The 24,506-nt window shown below is 41.9% G+C and overlaps 1 protein-coding gene across 3 annotated transcripts in view; it reads right to left on the bottom strand.

Moving 5' to 3' along the window:
* Positions 1-24,506, bottom strand: part of CNTLN (centlein) — a 351,601-nt gene that overhangs the window by 153,439 nt on the left and 173,656 nt on the right. For all 3 annotated transcript variants that reach the window (XM_053300359.1, XM_053300360.1, XM_053300361.1), the window contains one exon: positions 1,994-2,094. In XM_053300359.1, coding sequence (XP_053156334.1) covers positions 1,994-2,094 — 101 coding nt within the window. The remainder of the gene's footprint in view (positions 1-1,993; positions 2,095-24,506) is intronic.

Raw genomic sequence — 24,506 nt, 5'->3', positions numbered from 1 at the left:
ATGGTTTGTTAGTCAGATGTGGTGTTAGACTTATCTTTCTTTCGTGTGCATTGTGCATCCCTGATATTGTTCTAGGTTTGTCTATCTAGAATGTCACTAAGCTAAGAAACATTGAGCCTGTGCTAATCCAACAGGGCATTGTAAGAGGACCTGCAAGATTTTAAAGGGTGTTTTTGTAGTTTCCTACATCTATGTACTTTGCAACTGGGTAACCACGGTTTTTAAAGTGTGCCACACCAACATCATCTGAGGGTGCTTTTTGAAGTATTCTCGCAACTGCTGAGTGTTCTTCTTAGCTGTAACTAAAAGCTGATAAAGTCTCAGATGGAAGCAGTCTGTAGTATTTTGAATAAAGTTTTTTTATTATTATTTGCAATTTTAACCAGCCTCTTTGAGGAGATTTTTAACTCAGGAAAGGGGAGCTGAAAAGGGGCTTTTGTCTCTGGTGCAACACATGTCTCAATTTGATTGCTCAGCTACTCTACCAAGTTTTCTCACCATGTGTAAGCCTGAATGTGGAGTCTTTGGTGTACTTTTCCAATAATAAAGAGAAGGAGAGTTTCCCTGGAAATTCACCCAAGCCAGGCGGGAATAAGCTCTTGATAAGTGGGTGGGGTGGCAATGTATTATCGACCAGGAAAGTTTTTGGGAACAGTCTTTATGGGTGAAAGCAAGAGAGAAACTTATAACATAAGAACAGACCTACTGGATCAGGCTCAGGGCCTATCTAGTCCAGCATCCTGTTTCACACAGTAGCCCAACAGATGCCTCTGAGAAGCCCACAGGCAGGGGATGAGGGCATGCCCCATTTCATGCCATTGCTCCCCTGCAACTGGTATCAAGAGGCATCGTGCCTCCGAGGCTGTAGGTGGCCCACAGCCACCAGACTAGCAGCCACTGATAGATCTGTCCTCCATAAATTTGTCTAAGCCCCTTTTAACGCCAGTGGTGGCCATCACCACACTCCATGGCAAGGAATTCCAGATTAATTATGCGCTGTGTGAAAAAGTACTTCCTCGTCATTCCTAAATTTCCCAACCTTCAGTTTCATGGGATGACCCCTAGTTCTAGTGTTATGAGAGAGGGAGAAATATTTCTCTCTGTCCACTCTCTCCATTCCTTGCATAATTTTATATACCTCAATTATGTCTCCCCTTGGCCACCTCTTTTCCAAAGTAAAGAGCCCCAGATGCTGTAGCCTAGCCTCATAAGGAAGGTGCTCCAGGCTCCTGATAATCTTGGTTGCCCTCTGCTGCACCTTTCCCAGTTCTACTATATCCTTCTTGAGATACGGTGACAAAAACTGTATACATACTGCAGATGTGGCCACACCATAGGTTTGTATAATAGTAGCATTTTAATTTTCAATTCCCTTCCTAATGATCCATAGCATGGAATTGGCCTTGTTCACAGCTGCCGCGCACTGAGTTGACACTTTCAATGCGCTATCCACCATGCCCCTAAGATCTCTCTCCTGGTCAGTCACTGACAGCTCAGATCCCATCAGCGTACATGTGAAGTTGGGTTTTTTTGCCTCAATATGCATCACTTTACACTTGTTTACATTGAACCTCATTTGCCATTTTGTTGCCCACTCCCCCAGTTTGATGAGATATTTTTGGAGCTCCTTTCAATCTGTTGTGAATTTCGCTACCCTAAATCGTTTAGTGTCATCTGCAAATTTGGCCACTTTCCTGTTTACCCCAACTTCTAGATCATTTGTGAGCAAGTTAAAGAGCACTGGTCCCAATACCAATCCCTGGAGGACCCCACTTCCTACTTCCCTCCATTGTGAAAACTGTCCATTTAACCATACATGAACCTGCCCCCTTATCCCAGGACTGCTAAGTTTACTCAGGAGCATTTGGTGGTGAAGCAAAGCAATGTGAAGATGCGGGGGACGGGGGAAGCAAACAGTTCTTAACTATACTTTGGATTTTAAACTATGGTTAGTGCAACTCATGGTTTGGTGCAATATCTAAATTGAGCATACCTTCTCTTTCTTGTTGCAAACAAATATTAAGTTCTTGTATTTTAGCTTTATCCATAGATTCACGTACTTTCATCTGATCCAAGTCTTCCTCTAAATTCAGTCTAGAAAAATACACAAAGAACTGAGTGTGCTACAAGAAAGAATTACAACAATAAGCCAATTAGGCAAATCCTGCAAGAAATAAGCAATTAACACTGCAACATTTTGTATCAAGCCTCAAGAAATGTAGATCAACACTTATTTTGCCTTTTATGCATGTATGATACAAGCAATCTTCCTCTGACATAGTATAGGCCAATAGGAAAATTCAACTGGTCAATTTTTACTATTTTGTGTCTCTCTCTTCCCCACCCTCACCCCCATCTCTCCCAGCTCAAAGTTCAGAAAAACTTAAAATCAGGAAGTAAATCAGGATCAGAGTTGGAACAGAAAAGGCTTCCAGATGTAAATTATTTAATACAAAGCCTGAAATCCTAATAAAGTGCTTGCACAACAAACATAAGTTGTGCTAGTTCAAGAAGAATGCACAGCAATTGTACAAACTTGTCATTTAAAACCACTGAGATATGCTGCAGTTGTGCACTGTTGCACAAGGGCAAGTATGCTAGCGGTAGAGCTACATTAGTCTGGAATGCAAGCAGCTAGCTCAGCAGCTTTGCACTAGTGCAACATCCTTCTGCAAATGTTCCATTAATCAATACGTTAGCCCGATAATATTGTCAGGAGCGTATAAATTTACATTTATTCTCTTGAAAATTGCCTTTAAAATACTGCTAATATTGGAGAAATATGAGGCATAAGTTTTGGGCGGTATACAAATGCGTTAAATAAAATAACATCACACTTTTAAGCTTGACTATTTGCTGATATATTTTATGGCTAATGGAAAAAAATAGAATAAATAGTAATGTAAAGCTTGTGGCTTTCCCCCGCCTCACCCCGCACACTAATAAAAAGAGCTGTACTGTTAACTACCAGAACAGATCAGAGCACAGAATTATGATTAATATAGTTTCAACTATAAACAGAAGCTAAATACTATTTATTCTTCTGTTTTAATATTTGATTTTGTGGATGATATACAAATCCATTCTGATGTACACATCTCTATTAAATGAAATTACTAAGTAATCAATATCAACTCTTGCTTTATCATTACAGCTTTCAATTCACGCAAAACGTGCTTTGTATTAATATATGCAATTGTCTGATCCATTTAAAAAAGGATTGGGAATTATTATTTCATTATAATGTTTCTCTTCATCTCTGATGAACATAGCATTCACCACTGTTTTTGTTGTTATGGATCAACATAGCTACCTCCTGGAAGTGGTTACTATGAAAATTGTAATCAAAAATAGCACTGGCAAATAATGTTATTTATTTATTTATTTATTATTTATAGTTAAATTTGTATACCTCCTTTCATTAAAACAATCTCAAGGTGGTTCACACAGAAAAATTAAAACAAGACTATAAAAATTATACAATTAAAATATTAAGCTAGAATATAAAAACATAGAAGTGCTTTGTAGATCTATTAGGGAAGATGATGAATTACATGGTCCCAAAATCGGGAGACAAGAATACAAATTGAGAGCCTTTGCAGATGACGTTGTGTTATTTTTAGAGAATCCAATGGATAAGATTGAAAGACTTTTGGACAAGATACAGCAATTTGGCCAGTTGGCGGGATTTTACATAAACAAGACTAAAACTAAGGTTCTGACTAAAAATATTGATCAGAAAAGTAAAGATAGGTTTGGTGAAATAAGTGAGTTAAAAGTGGAGAAGAAAGTGAAATATTTGGGAGTTTGGTTAACAAATAATAACTCTGTGCTGTTTTCAAATAATTAAGTTAACACATGGAACTCAATGAAAAAAGATTTGCAAAGATGGTCTAAAATGAATTTATCTTTGATGGGAAGAATTTCAGTGGTGAAGATGAATGTTTTGCTTAAAATGTTATTTCTTTTTCAGACTATTCCTATAATTAATAACTTGACTTGTTTCAGGCAATGGCAGAAGGATATAACTAAATTTGTTTGGCAGGGGAAAAGACCAAGAATAAATTTTAAGAATTTAACAGATGCAAAGGAAAGCGGTGGTCTTACCTTGCCAGACTTAAGGTTGTATTTTGATGCTGTATGTTTGACATGGCTAAAGGAATGGATAACATTGAGAAACCCTAGAGACCTTGATCTGGAGGGATTTGATAGAAGGTTTGGATGGCATGCTTATCTATGGTATGAAAAAACTAAAGTACATAAAGATTTTTTGAATCACTTTGTAAGAAGGAGTTTAATGAGGGTATGGTTAAAATATAAAAATTGGTTAGAACCAAAAACTCCGTTATGGATATCCCCGATTGAAGCTTTATCACGTAAAGAAGCAAATATGCAGATGTCTGGGGGTACATATAGAGATCTGTTGTATTTTCATGGAAACGATTGTAAGTTAAAATCTTTAACTTAATTACAAAATGTGGTTAGAGATTGGTTTCAGTACTATCAGTTAAATGAGGTGTATAAGAAAGACCTTAAAGTTGGATTTGAAGATCAGATTTCGAATTTTGAGAAGGGATTATGTCAAGACAATGAAAAATTAATCTCTAAAATGTATAAATTACTACTTTTGGAGGAGACTAGAGATGAATTGGAAACTATGATAAAATGGGCTCAAGATGTTGGACATAATATAGAAATGGCAGCGTGGGAGAAGCTATGGAAAAGTGATTTAAAATTTACTGCTTGTTATGCTTTGAAGGAAAATTATTACAAAATGATGTATAGATGGTATCTAACGCCTAAAAAACTGGCATTAATGTATAAAAATGTTTCAAACAAATGTTGGAAGTGTGGGCATACTGAAGGTACTTTTTTTCATATGTGGTGGACCTGTGGGAGGGCCAAGGCCTATTGGGACATGATATATAATGAATTGAAGAAGATATTTAAAGTGACATTTCCTAAGAAGCCAGAATTCTTCCTGCTAGGAATAACACAAGGAGCAATTTCTACAAATAATTTAACTTGTTTTATGTATGCTTCTACGGCGACCAGAATATTATATGCACAGAAATGGAAGACTAACGAACTGCCTTCAAAAGAAGATTGGCTGATAAAAACTTTAGAATATGCAGAAATGGCAAAACTTACAACACTGATCAGAGACCAAAGCTTAGAACGCTTCAAGGAAGATTGGAAACCCTTTTTGGTTTATTTAAAGAATTATTTTCCTACTATGGATCTTACAGCAGGATTTGAAATGCAGGTTGGGCAGATTAATGGTGGTGGAAGGTTTAAATTTGTGTTTTTCTTTTTTAATTAATATTACAATAAGGGTAAAATTTATAGTTGGTATCATGAAAAGAGGTGCACGGGAAGTCAACTTGTAACTGTGTTTATTATGATTGTTATGGTTACTATTATTGTTAAAAGTTAATAAAAAATTTGAAACAAAAAGAATATAAAAACATAGATGTGACTAAAAAGATTTAAAATACAAGCACAATATAACCATACAAAATACAATGCAGCAGCAGAGACAATCATATAAAAGCCTGGGTAAAAAGCCAAGATTTCACACACTTTCTAAAAGTGTGATGGAGACAAATTTATACCATTTGTCTCCAAGACTCCAGTTGACTTCCAACAGAAAGCAAAACACTGGCCCATGTGGTGTGCAGTGTTACAGCTCTGTAATATAGTCACAATACAACCCTGAAGCTTGTAAGAACAGACGGTAGCTCTAGCAGCACTAGCAGAGTTTGCAGTTTCCCATTGCTGCAAATGGGGGAAACTGCAGAAGAACTGCAAGCACAGCTCCTGTTCTTACCAGCATTGGGGCTCTGTTCTGACTCCAAAGCAGCCCCAGAGCACAGCTATGGAGCCATAATTATTAATAAATAAAATATTTATACCCTGCCCCTCCAGTACACTACTGCTTAGGGTGGCTCACAACATTAAGAAAATAGACACAATCTATCTAAGGCATACCTGTCACTAATCCCTTGTGTGGCAGCTCTCGCAAGAGTTCGAGAGCGAATTGCTGGCAGGGGGCGAAGAAAGTGCCACTGCCAGCAGACAGGCTTGCATGCAAGGTGGGAAAGATGGAGGGGGAGGGAGAAAATGGCAACGGTGGGCCAGCAAGAAAATGGTGACAGCGGGCAGGGAGGGAAAGAAAACAATGGCAGACAGAAAACCGACAGTGGCGGGCAGGGTGGTAGAGAAAGAAAACAGCAGTGGGCAGGTGGGAATGAGTGGGGAGAACTAGAGGCGCAGATGCTCTTCAACTGGCCCAGCTAGTATAAAGTAAACGGTTAATAAAATTAAACAAGTTAAAAGATCAGGCTAAAACCACATTTAAAATTACAAATTTTACAAGTTTCAAATTAAAAGTTATTAATAAATAACTAAAAACCAAGAACTAAAAAACTAAAAACCCACCAGGTAGAAGCGGCAGATAAAACATTTAAAAGCCTCATTTAAAAGATGTGTTTTTAATTTAAAAACAAAAACACTGAGCGTGGCGAAGGAGTGGAGCTCCCTTCAGGGAGGGCGTTCCAAAGCCAAGGGACCACAATTGAAAAGGCCCTGTCTCTAGTCCCCACCAAACAGATCTCTATTAGTGGCAGGGCCATGAGCAGGGTCTCTGCAGCCTCTGCCATCAGGAAACTAATGGTAAAGATTCCCTTTTCGCCACCACCCTCCCCCATTAGGCTAGATAATCCATCCTTACTTGTAAAGGAGAATCCTAGCTGGATTTCCCTTTACAAGTTTTACCCCTGAACCAGCCCATAAGCTGGCTGAGCCTGGCTTGATGGCCGTACCAGACGCAGTTTAGCTGAGCCCGAGCTCAGGCAGGTTCAAATTCGGTGCAGATTCAAATCAAGCTGGCCAAACAGCTGGCTTGCACACCCATACTGTTGACTCAAGGACCAAGTTGAGTGTAGGCCTGCCACATGTGTGGGACCAGAAATCAGTTAAGAAAAGCCCATGGTCATCATGAAGGACATGAAGTCCTGAGCTGCATCAGTCAAGGCAGCTTCAGAGTGGACGTTAAAGTCCCCGAAGACTAACAGCCTTGGGATCGCCACATTTGAGACCACCTCGAAGAGCTCGGGCAGGGAGACTGTTAGACAGCAGGGTGGGCAGTATACCAAAAGAATCACAACTTTGTCTTGCAACCCAAGCACTGCATGCAGGCACCCATATCCAGGCAACCATGCATGCCCCTAGAGAGGGCCTCAGCATGGACAATGAAGACCCCAAGTCAATCAGTCTGCAGGGACCCAATGGCACCTCTGAGATCATCCCTACCAGCTCAGGTAGGGAGATTGAAGTGCAGTGGGGTGGTCTGTAAACCAACAGAATCCCTGGTCTATCTGTCTCAGAGACCCACCCTCAAGGACAAACGCTCAAAATCAGGAGACTGACTAAGTGGGCACCTGGAAAGGGGAAAGGTCTCAAACCCCCCTTCCCGACCTTCAAGGTGGGCCTGCTGCAGGATCAGAAAATCTGGAGGACAGAGCTGAGAGAGACCAACCCCACCTAGCTCATGCAACCAGGACTCTGTCACACATACCAGGTCAGCATGCTCATCCACAACCAGATTGTGGATGAGAGATGTTTAACGATTTACTGAACTGGCATTCAGCAGCAGCACCCTAATCCTTGTGAGATTGTTCCCAGAGCTCCCTGGAGCGGCAGGATTGGGAGAAGAGCCAGAAAAAGGAACAGATCCCAGTTATCTGGACCGCTTTCCTCTGTAACGTCCTGCCCAACTTTCACCATATCTCCCTGTGCCCGCTACCCAAGAAACTGCTGCCCCCAGACCCTCCCCAATCTTCCGCTCTCCCAGACACATCCTTCAACCCATCTACCTCAGCTCCTGTTTGTCCTCAACACCAGGACGAAACTCCCTTTGTCGTGCATGAAATGCACAGGCCATGCAGCAAGTCACACCCCCCGCACGCCCAGGAATGCTCACACCAATCCTGGGCTGAGTGAAGTTTACCCTGAATTTTCTATGAATGTTTATATTCTATCTTAATTTTGGGCAAATTGTGTATATTAATTTTAATATACAAATTATCCATATGATGAATACTGCATCGACAGGACTTGAAGAAAAAACAGGAAGGCCAAGTTGAATAATTCCAAGGCATCTTCAGCATAATTATGGTATAATATACCTCTGAGAACCAAAGGCCTTGAATATAATTAATAATATCAATTATATTATTAAATCATCATTCTGCCAGCTAGTTTTTCTAATGAAAGCCAGAAATATGACCTGACTTTTTAAGTCAAGAAGGTATGAAGGTCTCCTGTAGCATATGAAGCAGCTCAAATTCTACAGGGGCTCAGGAATGAATATGTACTTACAATAAAAGAAAGTTCAGCAGAAGATGGCTTCTGTTCCCTTTGGGTCCTCACTAGAGTAAACTACAGCTTCCTAATAGCAAAAGTGTTCTGATTCACCAGTTTTTCCACTTTTACATTCAGTCCAGTCAGAAATGACCAATTAAGAAAGTCAGACCTAAACACAGTCAAACCCACACTCTAAAAGAGTTTTGCCCCACTTTTCTTCCATAACATGCAGTTACAAGAATTAGGGAAAGGTCCTTACCTGCTCACCCCCAACCCACTGCTTTGACCCTGCTGGTGCTCGTTTTAGAAACAGCCATGCAGGGCTGCAGCACTTATTCCTGCAGCCCCATGCGGCGCTGGCACTCACATGGCTGGGGCACATGCAAACTGGCCATTTGCTTGGCAGTAACATAATGCTGACCACACAAATGGTCAGCGCACGTGCACCCCAGCCATGTGCATGGTGACACTGCACAGAGCTGCAGGAAGCAGCACTCCAGCCCCACGCGGCTGTTTCTAAAATGAGCGCCAGCAGGGGGGAAGAGGTGGGGTGGGGGTGAACAGGTCAGGAGCTCCTTACCTGCATCTTAAAGGTACCCCTCCCCACTCATCAAGCCAGTCTGGGGCTTAATAAAGGAAGCGTCAAACAGGCTCGTGCTATTTATTTATTTAACATGCTTTTATACTACCCCAAACTTATGTCTCTGGGCGGTTTACAACAAAATAAAAACAGAAAGTAAAACATTAGTTAAAACAGAAACAAAAAGTTAAAAACCTGTTCTCCCATTACAATACTTCTCAGGGCAGCTTACAACAGCAGCAAAACAATTTTAAAAATACAACAGAATAAAATTAATAGATCAACAAAAACAGATTCAATTAAAACTGGATTTTAAAATTAGCAAATGAAACTGCCTTATACTGAGGAACACCAATGATCTTTCTAGCCCAGCCTACTTTGACTGAGAGCAGCTTTCTAGGGTTTCAAATGGGAACCTCTCTCAGCCCTATCTGGAGAAGCTCAGGGATCGAACCTGGGACTTTCTGCATGCACTCTACCACTGAGCTACATCCCCGGCTCTACTTTGCTGGTTCAGATATACTTGAAAAGCATCATTTCCTCAAATTAGGAAGTCAGGGAGGGAATTGGTGCTGGCAAGGAGAGAAAGCAGTGCATTAAGGCTCAGACCCAGCAGTCAAATGATAGCTTAGCAGTTACAACCAAATCACACTTTTGTGAGATTCACTATATTCTCCCAGCATGTTAGTCGATAAAATGGGAAGGCTGGAGGGAGAGCTCGACATTAGGGATGTGCATGAACCGGTTCACAGCCTTTTTGGGGAAGCACCGAACCAGCTTGGGGGCCCACAGCCTGCACACACGCAGGCTGCAGGAAACAACATTGCAGCCGCTGCAGCCTTTGCTAGACCAAGCACTGCGTCTGGCAGTGGAGCAGGTAAGGACCTGCTTGCCTGCTTCTGAAGGGAACCGTTCCTCACCCATGCCTGCACAAGCCATTTGTGAACATCCCTACCCAACATGATACCACATCACATGATGCAGTTCTGTAACTACTTGTTACAAAGACAGGACAAAGCGAGAAGCTGATGTGGAGTTGCTGCTTACAATTCACCAGGTTTGGTGACTACTTCCAGCTGGAGACTACAATAGTATCTCTTATTTTTGCATCTAGTATATTGTTTCATAGAACAAATGGATCATAGAACAAATTAATCCAGAATTTTCACTTGAAGCACAAATGACCCAGCTCAAACTATAATACTTTGGACATATTATGCGAAGACCCAGCTCCCTTGAGAAGTCCATAATGCTGGTGAAAGTTGAAGGAAAGAGAAGAAGAAGGAGACCAGCAGCAAGGTGGATAGACTTGATTACAACAGCACGGAATGCACCACTGAGAGACCTTAAAGGCCAAGTTGAAGTCAGATCATCCTGGAGAGACTCTATCTATGTGGTCGCTAAGAGTCGACACTGACTTGATGGCACTTAATCAATCATCAATCATATTGTTTCTTATTATTTGCTTAGTACCATCCATGTACAGTACACGGTGCTATACAAGGAATGAGAGGGCAAGCCAAGTCCTTGCCTTGAAGGACTTACAATCTATATATTAACAACAGGAGAAGAGGTGGGAAATTGAGGGAGGGATCTCCAACATTTGGGGAAATACTCAAACCTAAGTTAAAAATATACTTAAACTTAGTTACAATAGATACATTACATTCCTCTCTTGGTGGTTTTTCACAACCATTTATCTCCTTAATATTGGTTAACTCAGATACAGACAAATGAGGAAAAAATACCAAATTTCAGCCACAAAAATATTAGCAAGTAGAAAACAGAATAACTGTTCAGATGTCACATGTAATAATGGTGACAAATTAATCAATTATCATGACCTTAGGCAAGGTAACCAAATACAAGCAATAACCAGAGGCATTTATGTCAAATCCTATACACAAAGTACCAGGAAGCACATAAATAATTCTGATAGGATACACCAGAAAGCTTACTAGATTGTTCCTCATAAACATAACTTCTCTATGATCCATCCATGTACACATTTCTTATACCAGAAATGCATTGCCACATTTTGTTTCTTTGTTCAGGCAACAACTCTTTGAGGATCACTTCAAACATTTAAATTTTTTAATGCACACCTTAGATCTTGCAAGTGCAACAATCACCTGTTCATAATGTCTACATTCAGTAATCCAAAGACCTTTGGTTTAAGATGAAAGTTAAGATGCTTTATATTTTCACTTGTGCTCTAAAAGGAATGGAAATTGTAAGTTAAGTGCCCATCTTAACTTCTGTGCCATATAAGCTATAAAGGATAAAACTGTTAAGCACATAGCAGAACAGGCCCTGCTGGGGGAGAACCAGCATGGCTTCTGCAAGGGTAAATCTTGTCTCACCAACCTTTTGGAGTTCTTTAAGAGTGTCAACAGGTGTGTGGATAAAGGTGATCCAGTTGACATAGTATACCTGGACTTCCAAAAAGCTTATGACAAAGTTCCTCATCAAAGACTCTTGAGAAAACTTAGCAGTCATGAGAAAAGGGGACACGTACACGTGCAAATTGGTAACTGGTTGAAGGACAGGAAACAGAGGGTAGGGATAAATGGAGAGTTTTCACAATGGAGGGAAGTAAGAAGTGGGGTCTCCCAGGGACCAGTGCTTTTTAATGCATTCATAAATGATCTAAAAGTAGGGATAAGCTGTGAGGTGGCCAAATTAGAAGATGACACCAAACTATTTAGGGTAGTGAAATCCAAAACAGATTGTGTGGAGCTCCAAAAGAATCTCCCCAAACTGGGTGAGTAGGACACAAAATGGCAAATGAGGTTCAATGTTAGAAAGTGTAAAGTGATGCATATTAGGGCAAAGAACCCCAACTTCACACATACGCTGATGGGATCTGAGCTGTTGGTGAATGACCAGGAGAGGGATCTTGGGGTCGTGGTGGACAGCTCGTTGAAAGTGTCAATGCAATGTGCGGCAGCTGTGAAAAAGGCCAATTCCATGCTAGGGATCATTAGAAAGGGGGTTAAAAATAAAACTGATACTATTATAATCCCCTTATACAAAACTATGGTGCAGCCACACTTGGAGTACTGTGTACAATTCTGGTCACCTCATCTAAAGAAGGACATTGTAGAACTGAAAAAGGCGAAGAAGAGGGCAACCAAAATGATCAGGAGCCTAGAGCACCTAGCTTATGAGGCTAGGTTACAACACCTGGGGCATCATGCATGGTGTGGAGAAAGTGGATAGAGAGGAATCTTTCTCCCTCTCATGCAACACTAGAAACAGGGGTCATCCCATTAAACTGATTGCTAAGAAATTTAGGTACAACAAACAGAAGTACTTTTTCACACAACGCATAATCAATTTGAGGAATTCTCTGCCACAAGATGCAGTGACAGAGGGGTTTGGATAACTGCATGGAGGAGAGATCTTTCAATGGCTACTAGTCTGAGGGCTATAGGCCACCTCCAGCCTCAGAAGCAGGGAAGTAACAGCAGGAGAGAGGGCATGCCCTCAACTCATGCCTGTAGGCTTCCAGCAGCATCTGGTGGGCCACTGTATGAAACAGAATGCTGGACTAGATGGGCCTTGTACTTTGGTTCTTAATACTTTGTACAGTATGGTATATGATGATGACTTTAGAAATGAGGCTCCATGCACCCACACTTTGCCTTGATCAGAGATGCATCAGGCAGAAATTCATCGGGAGCCACTCTAGGATGTGATCAGGGAAACTGCACCAGTTAAATGTCTGCCTGGATGCATCCGTCCCCAGCCCAATGTCCAACTGAAAGACCAAGGCAAAGTGTGGCTGCATAGAAATGCATAATTTCTAAAGCCATCAGCATATACCAGACTGTACAAAGTCTCTACATCATAGATATATTTATTTATTTGATTTATATACCGCCCCTCCAAAAATGGCTCAGGGAGGTTTACAACAAATAAAAACAATTAAAATCAATTAACAGTTAAAATCAAAACTAAATCAGTTAAAAAATTAAAATCATTTAAACATTAAGCATTAAAATCATTTAAAACCAGCATTAAAATTTTTAAACCATAAACCTAATTAAAACTCTGGGTGAATAAATGCATCTTCAGTGCCTTTTTAAAGGTTGCCAGAGATGGGGAGGCTCTTATTTCAACAGGGAACGCATTCCAAAGTCCATGGAATGGACTTTATATGGCGAAGAAGTTAAGATGGGCACTTTAACTTGCCATTTCCATAGAAATGTAAAGCATCTTAACTCTCATCTTAACTGAAGGTTTTTGGCTTGCTGGATTTCCAGGAATTTTTAAAAGGAAAATCTGCTTACCCAGACCACAAGGTAGAATTTCCTGATGTTGAACACCAAAAACTTTGTAAAACCTTCAACTAAAATAAAATCACACCCTGACTTTAGTGTAGCTGTGTGGGTCTGATGTAGAACATCCATGTTCAAGAGCAGTCTACACCAGAATGATGGTTTCTTGGTTCCAGGTGGGAATGGTTTTTAGGATTTCCTCAAGGTTCTTTCTTCAGAACTTCCTAGTATGGGATCCTTGGTCCCAATCCTATACATTTTTAATTGAAAGTAAGCTCCAGAGAAATAAACAGAGTTTCCCCCTCTATGCTTTGCTGAAGTGCTGGGAGGAAGGGGCAGTGCAGGGGGTGAAGAGACCCTACATTCTTGCCTAGGATCTCTGCTCGTCCTGACTCCCATGTATGCTTACTCAGAAGGAAGCTCCAGTGGAATTAATTGAATTACTTTCTAGTAATTTATACTGAACTTTCCTGAGGTCCTCTGCTTCTGCCCTTTGGTGGGGGTGAGAGAAGGGGGGCAGTGGGAGAAAACAAATGCCCATGACAGGAAAGGGAAGAATGGTTGTTTAACTATACAAGTGCTAGAGCGCTCATATAACAGTGCCCTTGCTGTTCAATATTTATATGCGGCCTTTAGCAAAGCTGGTAAGGAGTTTTTGGCTAGGGTGCCATCAATATGCGGACCACAACCAGCTTTTTCTGCTGATGGACGGCAGGGCTGAGGACACCATAGCCCAGCTGACCAGTTGCTTGGAGGCAGTTGTAGACTGGCTGAAGCAAAGTCGTCTACGGCTTAATAAGTATAAGACTGAAGTTCTGTGGCTGGGCCCGAAGAGGTCAGGGGGGAGTTTCCAATTACTGACCCTTGATAGTGCTTACTTACAAGGATCTTGTAATCCATGGTTACTACGTCAGCGTGGTATAGTGGTTAGGGTGCTGGACTAGGACTGGGGAGACCCGAGTTCAAATCCCCATTCAGCCATGATACTTGCTGGGTGACTCTGGGCCAGTCACTTCTCTCTCAGCCTAACCTATTTCACAGGGTTGTTGTGAAAGAGAAACTCAAGTATGTAGTACACTGCTCTGGGCTCCTTGGAGGAAAAGCGGGATATAAATGTAGCAATAATAATAATTAATAATAATAATAAGTATTAATGAGTATAATAATAATAATAATGATAATGATAATAATAATAATAAGAAGAAGAAGAAGAAGAAGAAGAAGAAGAAGAAGAAGAAGAATGCTGCAAGTCCATCAAACAGTAGTGGAGGAGAAAAGAGGCCTTGAAGAATATATCAAGGACAGTGAAGAAGATGCACTTCAAATGGTCAATAACACGAAACTATTCAACACCAATGAAAGAAAGCAGGCCTACAAGAAAGAATAAGTCAGGAACTGAGCAGAAAAATGGAAAAATAAGCCACTGCATGGTCAATATTTGCACAATATAAGTGGAAAATCAGACATTACCAAGACCTGGCAATGGCTTAAGAATGGCAACTTGAAGAAAGAAACAGAGGGTTTAATACTGGCTGCGCAAGAACAGGCACTAAGAACAAATGCAATAAGAACAAAAGTATTAAAGTCAACAACAAACAGCAAGTGCTGCCTTTGTAAAGAATCAGATGAAACAGTGGACCACCTAATCAGCTGTTGTAAAAAGATCGCACAGACTGACTAAAAACAAAGGCATGACAAGGTAGCAGGGATGATACACTGGAACATCTGCAAAAAATACAAGCTACCTGTAGCCAAAAATGGGTGGGACCATAAAATTGAAAAAGTGGTAGAAAATGAAGATGTAAAAATATTATGGGACTTCCGACTACAAACAGACAAACATCTGCCACACAATACACCAGATATAACTGTAGTCAAGAAGAAAGAAAAACAAGTGAAAATAATCGACATAGCAATATCAGGGGATAGCAGAACAGAAGAAAAAGAAATAGGGAAAATCACAAAATACAAAGATCTACAAATTGAAATTGAAAGGCTGTGGCAGAAAAAGACCAAAATAATCCCAGTGGTAATTGGCGCCCTGGGTGCAGTTCCAAAAGACCTTGAAGAGCACCTCAACACCATAGGGGCCACAGAAATCACCATCAGCCAATTACAAAAAGCAGCTTTACTGGGAACAGCCTATATTCTGCAACGATATCTATAACAATTGACAATAAAATTCAGCCATCCCAGGTCCTTGGGAAGAACTCGATGTCTGGATAAAACAAACCAGTCAATAACACCTGTCTGACTGTGTAAACAAGAAATAATGAGTACTGTATGGGGTTGGGGTTATGACATTATGTAAGATGTATTTTATAGAATTGTGTTGCTGTATATGTTATTGTTTGTAAGCCGCCCTGAGTCCTATGGGAGTAGGGTGACATATAAATCTAACTAACTAACTAAATAAATAAATAAATAACTAAATAATGCCCTTATCAGGCACCTATGTTGAGAACCAGGAAGTCGTTTGCTAGAAATTGCCAGACTTGCTCCTCCCAGCATTCTCAGTGGGCAGACTCAGTTATACTCTTAGCTAATTTCCCCTTAGTTATTTTACCTATTATTTCGAACATAATTACTCAAAACTCACTAGATTGATGTTTTACAAAGAAGCAAAAAGGCACCAGTCACTTATGCACCTGGATATTTGGAGAATGCTAAAAAGTCATCAGACATTTAAAAATTTACATTGAGGGGCTTCACAGAATACGTGTGAAGTGCCTGATGGGGTTCTGTGAGGAGAGCGGGCTTAGCCCACACTTCCCGCAGACAAGCAGCCGCTCATAGCTGGGCGGCCAGATCAGCCGCCCACACGGCTGTTGGCTCTGTCACAGAGCCAGTGGGGGCTGCATGGAAGTTCCAGGATGCCCCATGTGAGTGTGCAGGGCATCCTGGAAAGATCCCCGAGCCCAGGAGGCTGGCTGCAGCCTCCCGTATGGGGGTCTACTCGTGTGTCGTCATGCACCACGGCGGCACACAAGCAAAGGAATGAGGTTAACCGAGTACTTACTACGTTAACCTTATTTCAGAAGAGGGTGTTCTGCCTTGGGAGCACCAGGCCCTTAGCCCGCTTTCCGTCGATCGTGGGAATTGCCTCATTATCTGTGGTGAAAAAAGGTCAGCAAAGCTTTGAAACCCTTTTAGGAGTTAAAAATGTAAACTGATGTACCTCAGCTATTTTGCAACACATATGCACCAAATTTGGTGGGGTGATGTCTCTCACCCCCTAGTTGAAGTGTACACAATTTCAGAGGGATTGGGCAGATACATCTGACTTTATAAGCAATCGAATGCTCAGGGCTTATAATGGTGGAATGTTGAAAACACTCCTCATCTTAACTATACTAGCATGACAGTGCCAGCATAAGCTTTCTTATGACCTAGGATGGGCTGCATCTTCCTACCATATTTGGTGATAAATCCAAGTTTACCTCTACATAATGTGTGAAACAGACTCTAGTTAGAAGTCATAGCTTTGACTTTTGCCAACATAAGACATTTAACCTTGGAAAAAGCATCCATTAAAGGTTTGTGATTAACCTTACGGATGCTGAAATAGTGAAATGTGTCTTCTGTATTTAAACTATGCATGCGTGGAAAAGACAAAATATATTTTAGTAAACAGAGAACACAACCCTAAAGGGGTGTGCTGTAGTGAAAGTGGCAGATCTGCTTAGCCAGCCAAAATATAGGAAATTGCTATCATGCAGAAAATTATGTACAAAGTCAGAGTTGCAAAAGTCTACATTTCTTAATATTTCACATTTTTCTTATACTGTATACATATGTATATACTGTAATTCTGTCATTAAGAATTTAACTCTCCAAAACTATATATATTTCTTCTCTGAATGTCATTTCCCCTCCTTTTATGTAGCAGCCATGAACGTTCTGTGCATATAAACAAGTATTATTGTTAGAATGGATCCATATTCTGCCTTTATTGCTTTTTTGTAAGTATTTTCTAAAATTAAATTTTAAAAAATGATTTTTTATAATTCAGTGCAACTACCTTTAATTTGGATGAAACTTCCTGTTACTTCTGGAAATTTGGGTCTGCTCCACCTGTGCTAAAGATGCTTCTCAACGGTCATAACTGCCTATTTATCATTCTTTGAACTTTCTGCACAAGTCCTTTATACACTATAGGTCAAATCTTCATAACCTGAGATCTATTAACATGAACACAGCCCACCAACCATGGACAATTTTGTTTTCCACTCTTGCCAGCTGGAGCGGTAAAAACAGGTCTAATGGGTTGTATTTGGTTTGGTGAGTCAAACATCGTGCTTACACAGGTGTTGAGGAGGAGGTGGTTCCAGTGCAGCAATGCCATAGCTGCTTCTTCACTAATGCGGTTTATACTGTAGTTGGTACCTTCTGTAATGCAAAAGAATGAATTGTGCCTCGAGGCAATGCTAGGACCCCACTGCATTATCCTAAGCACTGTTATGTCAGATTAGTAGCTCATAGGATTAGTTTATTAGCTGTATACATTGTAACAAGCATTATAATCTTGCACATTTTAATCAGGCTGCGGTAGGCTGACTTGCAACCAATTATAAGTATTCGGTCAGTTCCTGAAAAGCCGGCATGTGCACGAATCCTTTTGGCGGCTATAATTTGAGGCACTGAAACAATCTGAGTTGCCGCAGCCGAAACAGAGCAAGTACGCAGGTCCTTACCTGCTCCTCTGCTGCCCCATCGCCACTCCAGTCGCAGCACTGTATTGCCAAAAAGAACACGCATGGCTGCTTCCCTGTTCCCAGCAGCCTGCGCACAACATTGGCATATATATGGTGTCCACACGGAACAAGGAAGCAGCAGTATGTGTTCCTTTTTAGCAACATAGTGCCATGACTGGAACAGAGGTAGAGGAGCAGGTATGGACCTGCGTACCTGCTCCTTAAAGCTACAGCTTGCCCCACCCCATCCCTGCCTGCACAAAATGTTTCGTACACATGCTGGCTTTTTTGAAAAATGAATGTCATTCTCTGAAGACAAGAAAGTTAATAGGGAACTAAAGCTACATTTTGTTACCAGCTAAAAGCAAAACTCACTACAAATTTCTCGCAATTAATCTTAGTAGAACTGCAGAAAAAAATCTCTTTAATTCTATGGATAGTACAGATGTTCTAAGTTAGGGCTATAAGAATGACACAGCTGAATGTGCTCATATTGTACATCCACCTATACCCCCTTAAAGTGTTTTAAGATTGTAAGATCTGAAATAAGCCTGAACCAGATCTGACTTTTCAAGCACAAGTATGACAAAAAATTTCCCTTTGCTCCTTCAGTGTTAAGATCAGGTACATCTGCTTGCAATAAGGGCAAAATATGCTCTTTACAAAGGTCTGTATATTTGTGTGTCAACTGACAGCTTTGGGAGGTGAGAGCAAATCTTGGAGCAGCTGTTTGATCTAGCCTGTGTGAGGAAGCAAAAAACCATTACATTCACTGGGGGATAAGGCTGCCAAAAGAGAGTGAAAAGAAAAAAAGATAGATAGATAGATAGATAGATAGATAGATAGATAGATAGATAGATAGATAGATAGATAAGCATAACTTACATTTTAGTCATGTTCATGCTACTAAGAATTATTTGTTGAATTCCTTGGCCACTTTGGACTATCCAAAAGTGATTGCAGTCTGATAACAGTCAAGTAGTTCCTTAACTAGTCCAAGACAATGGTTTGACATTTTCTGCACTTTTCAGCCAGGGATAGATAACTGGATGCCTCTTCGAGGATATCATGCTGCTGATACTTGAAATTAGCCCTAATAAGGCCTGTAAGTTTAAGGAGCTTTTATGGCCTAAAGCAGTGTCTTAACATGGGGTCCTCCAGATGTTGCTGAACTACAACTCCCAGCATCCCCAGCAAACAATAAATTGTGGTCAGCAACATCTGGCGGACCCCATGTTAAGAACCATTGGCCTATAGCTACAGCAGAATAGAATAAAGTGTCAAGATGTGCATTCCTTTAGACACTGAAAAGCATTCGTACTTTTATAATAAAACATTGTGTCAGTTCACGTCTAACTCAGAGTCATGGTTTGACATAACATGAACACAATCCTGACACACATTCTGATTCCCACCCTAACTTCTAGTTCCAAGCAAATCATAGTTCAAGCAAGCGGGGAGGGCTCATAGCTCAGTCACATGCTCTACATGTAGAAGAGCCCAGGTTCAATCCTTGGCATTTACAGGCAAGGCTGCTGTGTGTGGGCAGGGCAGGTGCAAAACAAATCAGTCCACTAAGCAGTGTGCAAGAAATACCTGTTGGGGGCAAAACTAGACCAGGGTCAAACACATCCAAGAGATCAAAAGCCAGGCAATCAGTCCAACTGCTTGGACTGGTGAGCTAAGCTGTAGTCAGACGAGCAGGTAGTCAGAAGCCAGGAAATCAGTCAACCAGTATGAGCCAAGCAAGAGTAAAACGTGAACAAGAGATCACAAGCCAGGAAATTAAAAGAAAGCAACTAAGAATCAGGATGCAGCCACAAACAAAGTTGCTTCAGCAAGGAACAGAGGCTAACTGAAGTCTTAAGAAGCCAGAGTTGTAGCCTTGTTTCTCAGGCACTGGCTACAGTGCAGCTGTGTAGCTGCTGGCGGAGATTGTGGTGCCGCTGCTTCATCCTCTGAGTCAGAGAACAAGGGTAGGGCAGTGTCGAGGGAGTTCATGAGCACAGGGGACCCTGGTGTTGGGAGGCAGAGGCCCCTCAAATCCTGCCTCATTCTGGGATTCCCTTGAGGCAGATCTAGGCATTATGGGGTCAGGGTCAGGGCTCATGAGCACCTCATCCTGAGAGCCCTCTGTGTCAGATACAGAGTCAGGCCTGGGATGGAAAAGACCTCTATGAAAGTGCAGATATTAAGTGTAGATGGGCGAATGGCCTGACTCAATATAAGGCAGTTTGTACTAAGCTAGATCAAATGAGCAAACAATATTTTTGGTAGAGATGTGCATGTATCATATTTTTCAAGTCAAATAGATCTGAGCTTGAATCAAAGTGATTCGAGTGATTCGAACTCGAATTGACTCACCCATAGAATAAATGGCCTGATTGGAGTTTGAATTGAACCGACACTGATTCAAGCTTGAACTGATTCAAGTGATTTGACCGTCATTTTGAGTCTTGTTTTGTTTTCCCCCCTTGCTGATTGATTTTTCTGGCACTGGTTTCTAATTGGCTTGAGATCCCTTTGATTCTTCGTTGGCTTCTTATCACTCAAATTAAGTGTTATCATGGGCCTATGCTTGCATTGTCTGAAGGGAAGGAGGAGGAAGGTGGGAGGCTAAAGGAAGTTTTTCAAGATGTATTTAAGTGGCAGCTTGGAGATAGACACAGAGAGCCATTTGTGCCTCAGGAGAGAAGGATCCAAAAGGGACTGCAGCAGCAGCAGCAACACTGAGGACAGAGACTGGTGGTGGCAGTCTGGGACTGCCTAGCCAAGTGAGTGTAGAAAGAGAGACAGAGAGCCTCTGCTGGGCTTATCTGTCTCTCTATTTCCCCCCCTCCTTTTAATTTGCAGTGCCAACTGCTTTTATTTTCTTGTTCTATTTGTGTTTAATTGAACCAGCCCCAGTGGCTTTAACAGGGTGCTGATTGGAATTTTCCCCCTTTGGATTTCTTATTCTTGCTTGTAGCACTCTAGCTATTCTTACTAATAGCTGGAGTGAGATAGATAGATAGATAGATAGATAGATAGATAGATAGATAGATAGATAGAGCTGCAACTCTTTGCTACTGCTTCTGTGTGCCTGGATTGGACTGCATTTACTAAAGTGTAAGTTAAATATGTTAGCTGTGCTACTGCTTGTTGCTATAACATGAGACCTGCTATAACATTGCTATAACAATGCAGAGTGCAGAGCAGACCAGAGCAGTGAGTGAAGCACAAGTAAGTCTCAAGGCAGATATGAAGCTCATCATAGCAATCACCAAAAATATTACACAGAGAGCTGTCACTGTCCATTTCTCACCACAATACCATCTCACAAACAGACCAAACCACAACTCAAGGAAGGAAGGAACCCATGTTCTGCCTCTGAGATTCAGCAAAACCAGATAGTTACAGTCTATTATACTTATTCCGTTCTGAGAAAACTGCAAAATCAAACCTTCCTTCCTTCCATCCTGTCTGCCACAGAGAGCCAGGAGGACAGAGCACTCATGGCCTGATGGACCAATGATCTGACAAGAAACAAAGCTTCTAGACTCTCACCATGAGGATAACTCTTCTTTCTTCTCTAGCATAAGCATACATCCCTGCCTGCCTGCATTTGGATAACACTATGGTCACAGATTGGTGTTGGGCCCAAGCTGACAGCCTGACACATGGGTCAGGGCACCAGTCCATCTCTTCATCAACAATGGCGGTGGCATGTGTCAGCAGTACTAACGGGCAGATTGTGACACATCTGGGGTTGGGGTTGGCCAGGGTGTGGCGAGCTGCCAATGGTGTTCCAGTGGGTGGGGGTAACCATGAGTCACTCACCCTCCATGGCCAGCTCTGGATAGCTCTGCAGGGGGAGGTTGGCCTTCAGGAAGATGAGATGCTCTACCACCTCCGTATACAAGTGTGAGCAATGGGACATCACCACATTCTCAGCCATGAAGAACACGCTCTTGCTGGATGGTGGGCATGAGAGGAACCATTGGCAACCATTGCGAAGTCCGGTCAGACTTGATAACACATTGCCCAAAACTGGATTGGCTCCATCTCCCAGCCTGCCACCAGCTCCTGCAGGTACTGCAGCACACACTGCTCAGCACTGCTGCAGGGCTCAATGGGCTCCTCCTATATCCCTGGCAAGGTGCCAAAAAAACCCTCCATGAACCACCAAGTGGAACGTGGAGATGGAACTACCAGCTTACTTGACCCTGCTAGGAATATTACGCTGCTAGACAGGGAAGAAGTGGTGATGCTGCTGATTCTGGGAGTGCACTGTGCACTAGCAGTAGGCACTCCAGCACCCTCTTCCTGGGTGCGCCCCAAACTCCTCTTCTCTCCTCGACTTGCCTAACCTCTGCAACCAGGAGGTCCCTCCACATGGGCAGCTGGTCAAGGCTTTGTGCTTCATCCTTGGGACACATAGGCAGGACAAAACATGTGCTGCCAACGTACCCAAGGGTGTGCTGATCTGATCCACCACTCCAATCCTCAGCCAACCTGTCAAGGTGATTGCTTCCCAAGCAGATGGTGTGGTCTAGAGCTCACCCATCATCTTCTCAAGGAGAAGAATAGTGGGCAAAGACTGACTCAGCATTGCTATCTCGGCATACAAGCTGTACGTGACAAAAAAGAATGGCTTGAGTGCCAAGACCTCAGAAAGGAGTGCCCAATACTGTTTTGACAGGTCACACACTTCCAAGCCACACCTTCTTGCCAGGCAACGGATGGCCACCATAGGCGTAACTATGGGGGGGGCAGGGGGGCACGTGCCCCGGGCGCCACTTGGCAGGGGGCGCCAAAAAGTGCCCCCGCCAATTTGCCGGAATTTTTTTATTATTATTTTTATTTTATTTTATTTTTGCAGAGCAGTCCCCCTCCCCCGGTCCTGCCCCCCCCATTGGCATTGCTCATCCAGCACTGGGCGCCGCGGCATCTTCGTAGTCCAAGTCTCTGACTCTCACTCCCCAGCGAGCCCCGCCGCCCCGCCACCAGTCGCACATGCGTCGAGAGGAGGACACGCACCAGAGCAAACTTCCTGAACAACTCCCTCTTCTGAACAACTTCCTGAACGCCAGAACCAGTTCCCCTTTTTGCTCATTCAAGTCCTTCCTCCCCTATAATCTAACCACGTTTTAACTGAAAAGGTTCAGGGAGGGGGAGATGGGGGGATGTAGAACCTTGGGTTCCACATCCCCCCATCTCTCCCTTCCTGGACTTTTTCACTATGTAATGCAAGCTAATTTAATTATATGTCATCATCAAAATGGATTAGCTGTTTCAGCCCATCAGGAAAGTCTAAACCTCCACTGATTTAATTAACCAGACTGAAAATCAGATGAACAGAGAATGTTTCAATGAAAGGTGGTATATAAATTTAACAATAAGTAAAACTATCATTAGGAGCAATTAGCGATTACTTAAACATTGGTGCTGCCAAGCAATTTGTAAATAAAACTTGAAGCCCTTTGAAAATAAGCTGGAATTAATTGTAGGTTGGGCAGGGGGTGAAAGTATATACTTCTAAACATTTATTGTTAAATTTATATACCACCTTTCATTAAAAATAACCCCAAAGTGGTTTGGTTTTAGTCATGGATTTTAATTTTAATTGCTCTTTTTGTCAATGTGATGAAGATTAGTTAAATCTGAGTGGTCTTAGGCAACCAATGTTGCATCTGAAATGCCATTTCATTTTTTATTGTCATAAATACTCTCCAACCAATTTAAATAGCAAAGGTATATATTATCGCTTTATTCAATTGCAGGGAATCTCAAAAAAGCAGGATTTGCAACTAAGGCAGTGCATATCTTCTCTAAAATGGCCCTTTTATAGTTTTTCTAACTTTGAAATCGTAACATAAAACAAAGCATAAATGCATAAATGCTTCCCCCTCCATTTGAAACCTTTTCTGGTGTAAATAGTGTGCAGTTTTGGAAAAGGGGAGTCTTTCTTTAACAGCGGGAGAATAAGGAGTCTTTAGCACTATCACCCTAGTCCCTCGAATTACTTTGGAGTCCTTGGTTTTCATTTTGTTAAAATACAGTCACTCAGAAGGGAAAGTCAGGAACAGAACCAGGGCGTGAGGGAGGGGCATCATAATCATAATAATCATCATTGCAGCATAATTCTGATGTTTGAGATACAAACCAACTTCACAGGGTTGTTGTGAGGAAAAACCTAAGTATGTAGTGCATTTTGAAATTTTTGGTAATTTTTGTAATTTTTTTAATTTTTAAAATAAAAGTTTTCTGAAACATGTGTGTCAGTCAGATGTATGTTGGGGGGGCGGCGGGGGGGGACACAGCCGGGGGGGCGCAATTTCAGTGCTTGCCCCGGGCGCAGTTTTCCCTAGTTACGCCTCTTGCTCCTGCAGGCACCGGAGCAAGCCACCTCTTGCTCCTGCAGGCACCGGAGCAAGAGAAAGGTGGAATTCCACTGGGTTGGAACCTCCTGAGGGATCAGGTGTGCCAAGTTCAAGCCTCTCCTTGAGGATATATGTACCCTTTTCACTCTGGTAGAAGAAAGCTGATATTTTGCTGCACCTCTCCACAAGAGCAGCTGTGGCAGTAGCAGAATGGTGCCCA

This window comes from Hemicordylus capensis, chromosome 2 (assembly GCF_027244095.1).
Source record: "Hemicordylus capensis ecotype Gifberg chromosome 2, rHemCap1.1.pri, whole genome shotgun sequence".
NCBI lineage: Eukaryota > Metazoa > Chordata > Lepidosauria > Squamata > Cordylidae > Hemicordylus > Hemicordylus capensis.
The sequence above is the reverse complement of the archived record's forward strand: the minus strand, read 5'-3'. Positions and strand labels throughout refer to the sequence as shown.